Genomic DNA, 15,421 nt, shown 5'->3' with positions numbered 1-15,421 from the left:
AATCGCTAACTGAATATGGCCACACTGAAAAAGTAAAAGCGGAACGGTATAAAAATTATGAATTTAAGCTTCCTAAAAAGCCTTTATGAAGAAATTTAAGAAATTAGGTTCATGAATAAAATTATTACTATACGCCTTCATCATGTTTTCTTACGCAGGGCTCACCTTTATTTCGCTTTTTATATTTTTTTACTTGGCAAGTTTTTAATGTAAAAAAATTCTGACGTTTGTTTTCCCGCCGTGCTTTGTTGGTTTCAGTTGAATAATTAATTGTTTTATAAAATATTTTTGAAGTCTTATCTTGACCGCACCTCACACAATTAAATTAACATTAAAACGGCAGTATGCAAGCCTTTCTCAAGACAGGAAAATTAGGCCCGGCGCACGAAAAGCCAACCGGAACAGAAACTGGAAAACCTCTGAGAAAGGGACCACCGGCTCCATGGGTTGAGAAATAGTATGTTTATTTATCTTCTTATCTCTAATATAATATAAACAATGTTCTGTTCTACCTTTACCATCTCTCGCTCGTGATTAATATAGTTAAAGTTACTAAATTTCAGTCACCATTTTCATTTAAAATCTTATTATACTTACACCAGATTTGCAAAATAAGGTTATTTTTTAAATTGACTTTGTATTTCTCTTTACTATACGAACTTACAAGTATCCCTTCAATTATTTTGTCGATAAAATTTCCATACTCCGCTTACGTCTAAATATGCCCAAATTATTGAAAAAACACCTCCTTTCGTCTTAAGTACAAGAAAAACTATCTTCGTCGGAGGAGATGGAAATAATAATAATAACATGGCATTTATATTGCGCAGTTTAGTGTCATTTCACTTCAAGTGCACCGAAAACCTAACCAAGAACCTAATATCCTACTTTTTGTATTTTTTTCCATCACCCCCCACGTAAATAGTTGTTTCTATTACTAATTAAGTTGAAACGAAGTGTTCCTTAAATAATATGGACGTATTTAGCTGTAAATGGAGTAAGGAAAAACTTTACCCTAATCATTTGTAGTATGGCTTGTAGTAAAGGTCTACAATATTTGTATTTTTGAATGCTGATCGAGTATTTTTGTTTCCTAGTCGCCCCCGCACCGTGGATGACGTTGTCGAGCAGACTGAAGTAATCCAAGTACTGCGAGAATGCCTTGCCGGTGGGGACATTCCCCACCTGCTGTTCTATGGCCCCCCGGGCACCGGTAAGACCAGCTCTATTCTGGCCGCGGCGAGGCAACTCTTCGGCGACATCACCAAGGACCGCGTTCTGGAACTAAACGCCTCCGACGAGAGGGGCATACAGGTGGTGAGGGACAAGGTGAAGGTGTTCTCACAGCTGACAGCCTCTAACACGCGACCAGAGTGAGTAATTATTACCCAGGAGTGCTCCTGGCTGGGGTGATACAATTATTTTTTATCCACTTATGACATAAATAATAATAAACAAATAATGAAACTAGATTATAATTTACAAGTTGCTCAGGAGTACAATAATAAGTGTATAGTACATAAAATAAGAAACTGATTATGAACCATATGCGCAGGTACAATACAAGTTATCACAGAGTTCTGTTTTGCAAAGTAGTTCAATAATTATATATAATAACAAGAGTACAAAATAAGTATTTAAAGTACTATGAAAGTAGTAACAGAGCAATGTGTAGTAACTGTATCAGACCGGAGTCCTTTACATTGACTGTAAATAGGTGGTGCCGGGTTTTCTAGTCGGTGAGCTGCTTAATGTTCAGGGCCTGATCCGGTTGCTGTGATGTCGTATATCCAAGGAAGCGCAAGGTCGGAAGTCAAAGGCGGTTGTAGTGGTTCCAGCGGGAGAAGCAGTCCAGAGTGAAGCGGTTAGAGTAGATGTCGGAAGAGAGATACTTGAGATCGCTTTTCGTGCAGTATATAAAGAGGATAGCGGGACCATGCATAGATCGGTTTGCGCGCATTAGGACCACCCCATGTTAACGAGGTGCATTTTAGTGCAGCTTTGTGTGTTTTCATGTGACTTTAATAGTCAATATTAAAATTATTTATGCAGTAGTACTCTTTACGCCACTTCATCTCATGAAAACTGCTTTTCCGTAGCATTGTTAATGTTTTTATAATAAATTGTACAATATGAATCAATGAGTCCTCAGCCTGACATTGGAGCGAGGAAATCCTTATAACTATTCAATATTCATTTTTACATATTTCAATCTTACTTTACAACATAGACGCGAGTCCAGCCTTTCAACCTGTATATTTCAATCTTACTTTACAACTTAGACACAAGTCCAGCCTTTCAACCTGTATATTTCAATCTTACTTTACAACTTAGACACAAGTCCAGCCTTTCAACCTGTATATTTTAATCTTACTTTACAACATAGACGCGAGTCCAGCCAGCATTAAATATTTTTATTTAGGATTACTGCGGTGAGACTCACGCAAATCTAACATTAATTTGCGCAATTATATATGAACAGAGAAATATTTAACTAGCTATTTCGTGCTTTGCGGTGATTGGCTGACGGTCGCCGGTAAATGCTTGGCCTGGCTTCGCCTGGGCAAAAGAGAGGGGATGCGACGTAAATGAAAGAGTGTCCACAGCGCGTTCTGTGCTCAGTACTCCCTGGTCGGGGAGGGGATACAATGTAAATACTAGCTTTCTTATCCTTCCATGGTCAGAATGCTGCTTTGTGGCTTTTGCGTAGCATTGCGTTTGATACAGTAACTTTGTTGATATTTATAAAAATACACGGTGTCCGGAAACTCGTAGTACAAGCGGGAAACTGGAGAATCTACACCACATGGGGAACCCAAAAAAACATAAAGTTTTTTGATTTGAGCATTTTCAAAAAAAAAAAAAAAAAAACCAAAAAAATATATTTTTCGGCTATTTTAGGGTTAAAGTTTTTTTCTGGTGTTTAGGGTTGAATAACAGATGTTTTAACCCTGCAGAGCAGAAATATTTTATGATTACACCGGGTTAAATGAAGGGTGATTTCAAAATAATGCTTCAAATCCGAGTTTCTTCTTTTGTTTTACTTTCAAATAGTTTTAATTAGTTGGGTACTTTGATCTTCAGTAATAATTTATAGAATTTGATTAAAAAAAAAAAAAAAAAAATCAACTTCAAACTCGATTTACTCGATAACGAAAGCTCAAATAAAAAAAAAATATACTACAAAATCGACTCCAAATGTGATGTAGATTCACCAGTTTCCCGCTTGTACTACGAGTTTCGGGACACCCTGTATACATAAACAATTTTTTGAAAATGTTTGTATTTAGCAAACCTTCATTACGCCAGATTAGGTGTTTTACAGAACATAGCTAAATTAATACACCCATAAAAGGTGCACATGAAAAAGTATGAACGATGTTAACACATTGTCGTCGGGACACGGCATTTGCCGTTTTTCGCGGACTGTCGGTCAACTGCGAGACACGGCAAATGCCGTTTTTGTCGACTGTTGGTTTTTGGCGGGAAACGGCACTATACGGGTTTATTATCAGCGTGAAATAAAACGCCTTGAAGGGTAATTTGCTACCTGGGTGCTAGGCCACAGTCTGTCCACGTTACTTGAGATGCCTTGTCCGGATTGGCTAGTGTGCCGCTTGTAAAGGCGTCGCCACAAATCTAGAGCTTTTATGCGATCTCAATCTCCAGTTTAGTTTGAGTCATTTCACGTATTGGACTAATTGTGAAATTATGATGTAATCAAAGCAATTATAATTTATTTTTGATGATCAAATGTCATATATGATTTCTTTGAAAATTTCAATCGAAAATATTATTTGGTTTAGAAATTGTGTCAATTTTAAGAAAGCGATATATTTTTGCGCTAATCGCGAAAAACACCCGCTATAGGCTAGAGTCTATTGTTTTAACTGGCCGACTACAATGTGTTAAGATATATTGAAAGTTGTACAAATGAGTTTAATAGTTGAATTATAGTAATATGTATGTATAACAACGTGGTTAAAGTAAGTCTGTTATTTATTTATTTACTATTGGACCAAGTCCAATTAACAATACATCATATTTATAAAAATAAACATTAATAGTTTGTAATAAACAAATCTTTTTTTCGGCTGATTGGGTGTTTTACAGCACATAGAAAGATTATTGTAAAGATTAAAAGTGCAGAGGAAAAAAAATTATAGATCTGTTACAAATATTCTAATGGACTGAATTTCAGTTTTAAATCTCCAGTTACAGCGGTTTTACAATAAAGTCTCGTTTTTTAGGTGAGGTTAACGTACCACAGAAAATATTTTATAGAGATTTATTTCCTTTTTCTTTCAAGATTTTTTTTTACATTTTTTCATAGGGCTCCAGAAGATTTGAATACCTCTTTTAAACTCCAATCCTGTTTCGACAATACCATCTGAGTGAGCTATTTACCGTCTAAATTATGTACACATTTTTTTTTTATCAAGTATACCGCACAACACATCAACTCAGACATCCACCATGTGTGGCTCGATTTTGACATTTTTTATTTATCATTTAACCCATTCATGACGAACTATTTTTTTTTCGAATTTCGCGCAGAAAATTCACAGAGTGGTTGGTTTTGAAAGTAGAATAAGAACGTTTTTTTCGGAATTTGAAAAAATCGTCTCCTCATCCCCCAGGAGCCTCGAGAAGGATGAGGTCCATATGGATCTTTCGGCAAATAACTAGTCAGAAATTTCATTTTTTCATCTTTATTGTTCAAAAAGTGTAATTTTCAACAACATTATTTAGTGTGATAGCCCTCGAAGCATTTCACGCATAGTCCGACCTTACATGTGATGCGACGGATGCGCTGCTTGCTTTTACAAGATGCACAAGACAGTTTTCCTCCCTTATTAGTCTCAGTTATCGGTATTGGCCCAGGATAATGGGGGACGGAGGTATCATACTGCATCGCCGTTTGACCTATTTTGGTGAGTTTGTCGGGTGCCTTGAAGTATTTCTTGATAGAATACTTCTCGCAGTAATGCTTTGATATTTCTTCACGGAATTCTAACTGCCCCAATTTAAAATTGCCCGTGACTTTGCGCTTCAGAAGCCAGCAATTCTGAATGGTTACATCAATGGCCCAGGTAAAAATGGACCACCACCATTTCTGTTGGCGAACAGTAATGCGATAACATGCAACGTTTTGGTCCATTCTGTCAGTTCCGCCCATATTCGTGTTATATTGATGAATTGCATATGGCCTCTGTATACTGATCTTTTTTTGCTCCTTCCGTGAGTGACGGCTTGCTAGATCCAATGGATTCTTTCCGTATTTTGTTGAAGCTACAGAACAAACAGCGTTATCAACCCATTGAGTAACGTAGATGGGGGTCTTGCCAAATGATGTCTGCGCACTTTCAGTATGTCCTCGAGAAAGCACACCTTTGTTGTATTTTGACATTGTTGCCTTCTTCTTGGGGATAGGAGATGAACTGGGAATCCGATTGTCTCGAATTGTACCTGTGCCATTGTATCCATAAAAATGCAAATAGTACAACAATGGCATACCCGTAAAAAGATTATCAAAGTAGAAGTGATATGGCAATTCGCGCTTTTCCACTGGCAATTGATCGACCAACATAAGTAGTGGTGAAGCATTCAAGCCTACAACACCCATACTCCTTTGGAATCCGGGGATTGCTGCCTTGGTAGATCTCAAAATTGATCAAGTAACCGGAGGGTGTATTTAGGCTCCACACTTTATATCCGAATCGAATGGGTTTGCCTTTTATGTATTGCTTACATCCATGGCGGCCATAGTATGAAATCATCGATTCATCATAACTTAAATTTTCTTCTGGGTGGAAGTTTCGCATAAACCGTTCAATAAGCCTATCTGTAAATAGACGTAACTTCCACATCCGGTCTGCACTATTGAACTGATTTGGTGAAGCAAAGTGTATCATTTTGTGTATCTGTTCAAATCTATCACGAGACATGGTGGACGCAATCTGCTTATTGTAGAAAGGGCGAGAGCTGCTCCAGTACAATCGAGTTGATGGAATCGGGCATAATCCCGATGTTATAAGTATACCCATGTACGCTTTGATATCCCCGACAGTTAAAGGTGATACTTTATGACTATTTTCAGGGTCTTGCTTGGTCTGATATTTGTTGGATTCTGTAACGATGAATTCGTACATTTCGTTGTCAAAATTTAGTTCAAATAATTCCACCGGTGATAAAGCAGCTACGTCGGTATAATTTCCTTCGGGAAATATGCTAGCAACAATTAGCGTCACATCGTTAGACTTCCATTGAAACATAGTTTTCGGACCAGGCATACGTTTTGGAATGCGATAAGGTGGTTCAGCGGGATCATTCACTCTGTCTCCAGTACTAACACGGCATCGTTTCAAAGGAGGCTCGAAAGAAGTGCTTGCAGACGCTTGACCGTGTGATGCTGAAGCGTCGAATAAATTTATGTCGAAGTCACTGAAAGTTGAATCCAAACGCTCGTCTCCGAAATGCTCTAGATTAGGGTTCTCTTGATCTGAATCATAATCGGGCGTATCTTGTCCCTTTTTGTGTCGACGGCGATTTACGATTTGGCAATTAGAAAACAATTGCGCTCGAGAAATATTGGCAATTATTCCACCGTCATCTTCATCAGCTGAATCTGCTCCGGACAAATCACTCTCATTTGGCGGCTCCATATACACATCCACATCCACTACCTCATCATCCTCCAAATTCGTATCCGATTGTTCTTCAAGCAGTAACATCACTTCTCCAACAGTCAGACCCCTAAAAAACACGAAAAAACAATGAAATCTGCGAAAAATTACAATTTATGTATAGTGAGATCTGCCGAAAGGTCCATATGGAGCCAAAAATCAAAACCTTCAATTCAAAGTACTCTCTTTGATACAATAAGGATTATTTTTGTAACAATATGTCTATAAATAGTTAGTAAATTTCATTCTTTACGGATCATAAACGGTTTTGGAAAAAAAAAATCAAATCTACACATAAGTTTATTGGATTACTTACTCCACTCGCTTTGACATTTTGAAAAATTTGCACTTTTTTTCAAACTCCGTTTATACACGTCTGTCCACGCCAGCACATGCAAACGAACTGAGCGCCTCTAAGACAAACGTGTTTGTACATGCTTGTAGACTACATAAAACTGAATTTCGCATCGCCATTTTAATATATCGGCTTGATGTGACTAATTGAGGTCCAACACTTTTTCGAGGTCCATATGGCACCTTCGTCATGAATGGGTTAAAACACATCTTGTTCCGAAATCTTGAAGTTTTTATTACATAAACATAAACACATAATATATTTTATAATACAGATAAAAAATTAAATTAAATAAACAAAATCGTAGTCAGAGACATTCAAATTCAAAATTTAGTACTTATCGACTAAATTTTGAATCTCGATGAAGTGAAGATATCTCTTCTTGAACATTTCAATAGATGATAATGGATTAAATAATAGCCACTTTAACAACCTGGTTGAGTCCCATTTGACACATACATTCTGATTCGTATGCTTCAGCCGCAATCTCATTGGTCGATCAAATTTTACAAATAAACAACTCGCAGAGTTGATCAATCCTCTGTCCTTGTATATAAGCCACAAATTCAGCTATTCATGATGAGTATGAAGAATTCACAGATTTTTGTAATCCGGGAATCTTTGTCTGCCCTTTTTTTTTATTAATGCCAATAATCGAACGATTGTTTCTCCAGCGGTCGCCCCTGCCCCCCATTCAAGCTGGTAATCCTGGACGAGGCGGATTCCATGACGAAGGACGCGCAGGCAGCGCTGCGGCGCACCATGGAGCGGGAGACGCGCTCCACCCGCTTCTGTCTCGTCTGCAACTACGTGTCGCGTATCATCCCGCCTATCACCAGCCGCTGCTCCAAGTTCCGATTCAAGCCGCTCAATAGGGATATGATCATTGAAAGGTGAGATGTTTATTTACTATGGGTGTTGCTAATAACCGTGTTTTAAATTTTACACAACTAATAGACAGCCATATCGTAAATGGTTGTTTATTAGTTGCGTACAATGAATTTAACTGATGTTATTCCCCTCATTCCGTGAAAATTTATTTTCAGTATAAAAATATTGATAATGCACAATGATGAAGAAATCAATAATGGAAAAAATTCAATATTGCACCGAAGCAGAAGCTGTCAAAATATTTTCAGTTTTGTAGCAGGTATAAGTATTGCAACCTTACGGAAAAAATATACCCCATGGAATAGATCGCCAGCTATTTTGCAGGGTGTTAAGGGACATACCTGACAAAACGTAGATGGCATTTTTGACTCTAAAACTTTATTTAACACTTTGTCATCGGGACACGGCATTTTCCGTTTTTCGCGGACTGTCGGTCAACTGCGGGACACGGCCAATGCCGTTTTTGTCGACTGTCGGCTTTTGGCGGGAAACGGCATTATACGGGTTTGTTATCAGCGTGAAATAAAACGCCTTGATTCCTTGAAAGAATAAATACTATCATTCATAAGTGGAATAGGCAAGGCAACCGCAAAAGACTCTTTTTTGACAAGAAGCAATTAAACTTATGAGTTATTGAGTGTTCGCCTTCGGCCTTAGGCGACACTGTTCAATATTTACGCGATCAGATTTCACACATTCAGCGATTGTAAAATTGCGGGCATGGCAAATATATATTATTATTTATTATATAACTATATGATATAAATAAACATGATATGTTTACATGGAATTTTCAAATATTTAATGTTGAATGCTATTTACTGAATTAATATCAGGTTTTTAGGCTGGCCGCATACATACGTTTTCCGTATTCGATTTCCGAATTCGTTTTCCGTATTCGGAATTCCGTGAGACTAGCGCAAACGTTCGTTTTTCTTCATTCGGAATGTATAAACGTCAGTACCAGTGTTGCCAACAAGGGCGATATATCGCCATTTAGGCTACTCAAAGCGAGAATCGGCGCCGAAAAAATCTAAAAGGCGACTGGTCGCCAATTAAGCTACTTCAAAAACATCAATTTTAAACATGTCCCATTTTAAACTTCTCTAGCCACCCCCCCCATGAAATTTATTTTTCTGGGGACAAATTTTATATTTTCTTGAAATTCTCTAGCCACCCCCCCCATGAATTTTTTTATTTTCTGGGGACAAATTTTATTTTTTTCAAATTCTCTAGCCACCCCCCCCCACGAAATTTTTATTTTCACGTAAAAACATCAATTTTAAACATGTCCCACCTAACAGCAAATTCGGCTACTTTACGCTACCTTATGTATGAGAAACGGCGATATTAGGTCAAGATCCGTTGGCAACACTGAATTACTGAACAGAAATTTCCGAACGTTTGCATCGGCACAAACAAACTGTATGCAATAGCTGCGTTCCGCATGACGTCATTAGGTTTTTTCCATTCGGTTTCTTCGAACGCGCCGGCTCGCATTCGGAACGTGCGTAAGGAATTTGTTCCGTTCGGAACTAAAACGAATGTGTGCGGCAGTTAATGTATTTTCTACTGATTCCGTGCATTCGGATGTCCGAATACGGAAAACGAATTCGGAAATCGAATACGGAAAACGTATGTATGCGGCCAGCCTTATATTCAGCTTTGAAATGTGGTGAAATTATGATGTAATCAAAGCAATTTTAATTTATTTTTGATGATCAAATGTCATATATGATTTCTTTGAAAATTTCAATCGAAAATATTATTTGGTTTAGAAATTGTATCAATTTTAAGAAAGCGATATATTTTTGCGCTAATCGCGAAAAACACCCGCTATAGGCTAGAGTCTATTGTTTGAAGCGCCCGACTACAATGTGTTAATATAAAAAAATCAGTAGGTATTTCATTAACATTTTTTTCAACTCCAAATAGGGTCAGGAATCATTGGTCAATTAAGTCAATTAACATTTTAGAGTCTAAAATGCCATCTACGTTTTATACTCCGAATACTCTCTGCAATCACTAATTAAAGTTAGTCAGGTACTTGTCTCTTAACACCCCCTATAACAAAAACCTGAATTTTTTAAATTGCACGGTAACAGGAAAAATTAATGTTTCTGTTAATTGTTGAATGGTTAACAAGGCAAAGTTCAGACTAGAGTAAAAGCTTCGCGCTGACATTTTGAGATTGCTCAATCTTAAATTTTTTATCATGTATATGATTATTAGCAGTTCCAATATTAGAGATGGATAAACAGTTGATCGAAGGCATTGAGATGGTAGAACAGTTGATCGAAGGCATTGAGATGGTAGAACAGTTGATCGAAGGCATTGAGATGGTAGAACAGTTGATCGAAGGCATTGAGATGGTAGAACAGTTGATCGAAAGTATTGGCGTGGTAAAAGAGTTGATCGAAGGCATTGAGTTGGTAAATCTTATTATTTTTTAGTCAACCCTTCATTGCCGAGGGTTGAGTCCCCCACTCCAATAGCCCCGATGAAACAAGATCCTTCGCTCCCTGGGGTTCTGCGCTGCATGGAGAGCCGCAGACAGCCACATTCCCAAAACCTGATATAATTGATCAGTCCAACAGATCGGTGATTACTCTGTTTCCCACTTTGCCTGTGACCATGAGCTTCTGTATCTTACTATGTTTTCAGACTGAAGTTTATTTGCGACAAAGAGAGTCTGGAGTACGACGAGGAGTCCCTCATGGCGGTTGTGGACAGCAGTGGGGGGGATCTCCGAAGAGCCATCACCTGCCTACAGAGCTGCGCCAGACTAGGCGGGACTGTCAATAAAGACTCCATCATTGAGGTAATTCTAGTTTGAGAGTGGCAGATTCTTTCAGAAAGAATGCCATTCAGAATCGAAACTTAGTTTGAAATGAAAGTAATTGTAAAATATAAATCTGCCCGTGTCTAAATCGACAGCTAAATAAAACACTTGCAGTTTTTCACATTAAATAGAGGGCGGTTATTTCTTCGGACATTTAAATTCATCTTACAAAGGGTGTTTTTTTTTCTTCATTTTTACCGTCGAAACACGTATCATTATAAAACACTGCACAACCAAGCAGGAATCGCAATAAGACGCAACCGTTCCGTAAACATGCCAACTTTGAATACCGCTATAATTTCGCCAAAAAATTTAGTCCGTTAATAAAAATTATAATCAAGTAATTAGATACGTAACTATTTCTCAACACTATAAGCCATAGGGTGTAGTAGTGTCTTCCAGGGAGTTTTAGTGACAATTGGGGTGTGTGTTGTCTTGTGTGTTATTCACATAAAAAAGTTTATTATGTATTTAAAAATAAAAAAATTGTATTAAAAAAAAGTTGGTTTGACTGAAGATTGAACTGGAGCCAACAAAGCTTACTTCAAAGCCAAATCCCAATTGGATAGTACCGATTTTTATATTGTATATTAAACTTCCCTAACCCAAGGGCTGTATTCATAGGCGGCTCTAGGGATCCAGGCATGATAGGGGTAGGTCATTTGAAAAAAATGTGTGACTAATCTTTATTTGATATTGTGAAAAATGCCCATCTCTCAATCCCATCTATATCAATTTGTAAGTCCGCGACTCTAAAAACATATTATGTTAATATAGTAAATTGAAAATAATTACACAATCCATGTACTTTTTAAAAATTTTTAGAAAATTATTTTTAAGAAATTACGTTTTAATTTAGTTGTGCACAACATCAAAATAAATAAAATAAGACTTTGAAATGTCCTTCCGCAGTATCCAAACATACTGGGTGCTACGCAATTGAAAAACAACCAATGTTCCACACACAACGGACATATGTTTATGTCACCATCTCTTTAAAACATATAATATTCATCGTGCTGTCTCCCTCACGGCCATGATCTAAGCGTCCCTATGCTTTCTTTGGTACCTAATCTTTACTTCGACGAAAGACATAGTGCCATCTCGTTTATTCTATGGCGCGCATAGGGACAGAAGATGCCAAAGGGGACATTCTTTAAATTGACCCAGCGAATCGTGTGGACTTGCGAATGAAAGCTTTTATTAGAGACAACAGATGTCACTGCTCGTCACTCACCGCCGCCGCTCGCAGCCCTGCTGTTTCGCGGTACATTTCAAATAAATTAAGAATAAGACCAGTTGTTTTGATGCACATAATTTATTATTATTGTTATCTTGTAATTTTGGGGATAATTAAGGGAAGAACCGCCACTGGCTGTATTACAAGATAATATTACACGAGACGCATAGCTGACCTGTTGACTCGTGATTGCATTTTACAAGAGAAATATTATTACTATCTTGTTCAAACCGTATGTCAAAAATAATTACTTCGCTGCAGCTCTTTCTTTGGAAATCTTCGGATACCATTGATTCTCTTCGTGTCATCTTCGCGCCGCATGGCGCCAGTCCAGGGGCAATTTTAACGATACATTTTGTGAGATATGACTGTTTAGCGATGTATGCTGGGAGCTTCATACAAAATGACCATTCCCATGCGCAAGAATACATAATATAATCATGTTACCATAATGTGGGTCTCTTTTTTCTCATCCAGGTAACGGGGCTGGTGCCGGAAGACCTGATGAAGGAGTACCTAAATGTTAGCGACTACACAGCATTAGAGAAATTTGTGGACAAGTAAGCGAAAATAATAATAATAATTTATTGTTCTGCCTCGGTTTTATATAATTTTAAATGCAAATTTTACTTCATGATTACTGTTCCACTAAATTATTATGTACATATCACATGTTTGTAAAAGCCCGCATGGGCGTATAATATAAATAAATAAAGTGTGTTAATAAAGTTTTATTTTCTAGATTCATCCTAGAGGCTTATTCCGCATCACAACTCCTCGAACAGCTGAGTGAAGCAGTCATCGACTCCCCGACCCTCACCAACAAGCAGAAGACTTCCATCTGTGAGAAGCTAGCCATATGCGCCTACAGAATATTGGATGGGGGTTCTGATACGATGCAACTTATGGACCTCGGCTGTACTCTTATACTCGCTAATAAGAAAAATTAATTCTTCCAATGTCTTTTTTTTATTCATTAATAATTTTTTGATATTATTTTATTTTTATAAGATGAATAAAGATTTTTTTCTTGTCCTTTTTTAAAATTTCCTTTTTAGTACAGCTCTAAGTGCATTAACCATCAGACTGTTTTTCAAGTAGATGTGCGCTTCACTTTTTACGACCATGTTTGGTGCTCGCGCACACGTGTGTAGTCAATACAGTCCACGCTGGAGCTTTTTCAATGGAATTTTAATTGCTTCGAAAAATGTATAAAGGAAAAAATCTGAATCGCTTGCGCTAATGTCGCTGTAGATTCCTACTGTTTATTTCATGAGATCCTGTTTTAGTCCTTGGATGAACCGTGCAAAGCCGGGTGTATCGTCCTGTGCGCAGCGGAGGTGCGCAGGTTGTCTCGCGAGACTTGAAAATTGTTGAACAACTAATGACTGACTGACTGCTCTCTGCGTCGGGCCTATTTATATAGTCCAGCCGATGGCGGTAGTAACTATGCGAGACCGCTGGTAAACTGGAGATTGGTTGTTCAAACTAGATCATTCTAGTAGTTTCGATAGCGCTGAAATTATGACTAGGTGATTGTCTAGACCCTTCTAGCGAATGCGCGAAATATACCAGGTCAAACTCGCAACGTGTTGACGTAGGTAGTACTCGTAGGCCGTAGGTAGGAATGTAGGAACGTTTCGCATTGCGCCTGGAGTGTTCTAGATAAACCTCGTAGCATCGCTTTTTAATGATGAAACTAATGTTTATAATACAAGGTTTTTATGCATAGCACAAAGGATCATAAATTATTATAAGCATAAATTTTTCTGACCGGACATCAGAAGGAGCGGGTTCAATTCCTATCGGCGGCATTTATTTTTACTCGGCAGATATTTTCAATTTGTATTGCAGGCGACTAATTATTGCTTATAATAAAATGAAAATATTTGTTTTTTCAAAGTACATTTCAATTGTTGATTTTCGTGCAGGGTATGTGTTTATGTGTATGTAGAAATAATTAAAACAGTTTATATATTAGTACAAATATATATTTTTTGACAATTGTTTTCTCTGAAATGGGGGGTTTTTTATTATCGATAAAGTTAGGTATTCTGGGGAAACATATTATGATATAAACATGAAATAAATGTAAATAATAAGATACATTATCTGGTAAACAGAAAACAATCGCAAAAAAATTTAACATAGTTTTATACAATATTTGAACAAAACTCATCGAGGTATTTTGCACGCATTTCTGAAAATTCTCGGCTATCTCCTTTAAAATATTCAGCAGCAATATTGTCGAAATCGACAGCCTTACCATTCTTCATACCTTTAATCGAACTTTTTAACTCATCCATGCTGATTTTCACCCCATCATCATTCATATCTGATTCGCCGCTGGAATCACTGTCACCCAGGTCGCTTTCGAAGACTTGTTCGAAATTTTTTCGTCTCTTCGCTGGAAGCACTGCCAGCCACAATCAGACATAACCATGCTTTCTTCTTTTCTGAGACCAGTGCTTTAATCTCATCATCCCACCATGCATCAACTTTCTTCCTACCTTGCGTACTTATTCCACAAACCTCTCTAGCAGATTCACAAAGACTCACTTTTATGTGGCTCCATGTTTCGTCTACGCTTAGACCGTCCATTTCCTTCTCATTCAATCTCAGCTCTGCAAAAATTCACATACTTTCTTCTCACATTATCGTTTTGCAGTTTGTCTATTTTCTTGTTGGAGTTAATAACGTTTTCACTTTAGAGCTCCAACCGCGAAAGAGGTTTACTCTCGACACTACCAGAATGTGGTCAGTTTCAACCTCAGCCCCTCTGAAAACTCTTGTGTCCTCAGTAACGGCTCTCAACCTAGAGTTAATTACTACAAAATAAATAATTGACCTCTCATTTCCTCTTTCCCACGTATATTGGTGGATACCTTTATGATCGAAGAAAGTATTCAAACAGGTTCCACTCTAAACGTACTTCAAGTATTCTGTTCCCGTTGTCATTCGTTCTTTTATCCCCAAACATGCCTAGGGATGAATCAAATCTATCACGTGTAATTCCCACCCACACATTCAAATCACCTGCCATTATAATCCTTTCGTTTATATTTTTTAGTCTCATTACATTCACACCAGTCCAAAAATCATCTTTCACTTCGTCGCTTTGAGAATTAACAGGGGCGTAGCACATAATAAGAAACACCCTTGTCAAACCGATTTTGAATCTGATCCACATTATTCTCGGACTTATACATTCTTACTGCAAAATACATTCAACCATTCTGGGAAACAGTAGCGCTGCAACATTTCTGACGAGCCCTCTCCGTATCTGGTCTCCCAGACCAAATGACCGTATACCGTCCTCCTCTTTGCACCACCGAAGGGTTGGCGATATGATAGATAGTGAACCTCATCTACACCTTTGTCGGCCATTCCCTCCCAAGGACTACTTA

At 37.7% G+C, this 15,421-nt stretch overlaps 1 protein-coding gene across 1 annotated transcript; it reads left to right on the top strand.

Annotated features, from left to right (window-relative positions):
• The first annotated feature begins 224 nt into the window (after nucleotides 1-224).
• LOC149411255 (replication factor C subunit 4) lies at nucleotides 225-12,968 on the top strand. The gene is made up of 6 exons (XM_089647574.1): nucleotides 225-457; nucleotides 1,098-1,373; nucleotides 7,716-7,934; nucleotides 10,597-10,753; nucleotides 12,492-12,574; nucleotides 12,757-12,968. Exons 1-6 carry the CDS (start codon nucleotides 345-347, stop codon nucleotides 12,962-12,964), a joined length of 1,056 nt encoding a protein of 351 aa, XP_089503700.1. The 5' UTR covers nucleotides 225-344; the 3' UTR covers nucleotides 12,965-12,968.
• Nucleotides 12,969-15,421: the final 2,453 nt, after the last annotated feature.

Source organism: Hesperophylax consimilis, chromosome 26 (assembly GCF_061612785.1).
Source record: "Hesperophylax consimilis isolate HC1 chromosome 26, BYU_Hcon_1.0, whole genome shotgun sequence".
Classification (NCBI taxonomy): domain Eukaryota; kingdom Metazoa; phylum Arthropoda; class Insecta; order Trichoptera; family Limnephilidae; genus Hesperophylax; species Hesperophylax consimilis.
This window is presented reverse-complemented; position numbering and strand designations above follow the sequence as displayed.

Excerpts from the sequence above, each read along its gene's own strand:
- LOC149411255 (XM_089647574.1), top strand. The coding sequence starts at position 345 with ATGCAAGCCTTTCTCAAGACAGGAAAATTAGGCCCGGCGCACGAAAAG. Across the intron at positions 458-1,097 it reads GCTCCATGGGTTGAGAAATA|TCGCCCCCGCACCGTGGATG; the intron begins GTATGTTTATTT and ends TTTGTTTCCTAG. Across the intron at positions 10,754-12,491 it reads ATAAAGACTCCATCATTGAG|GTAACGGGGCTGGTGCCGGA; the intron begins GTAATTCTAGTT and ends TTTCTCATCCAG.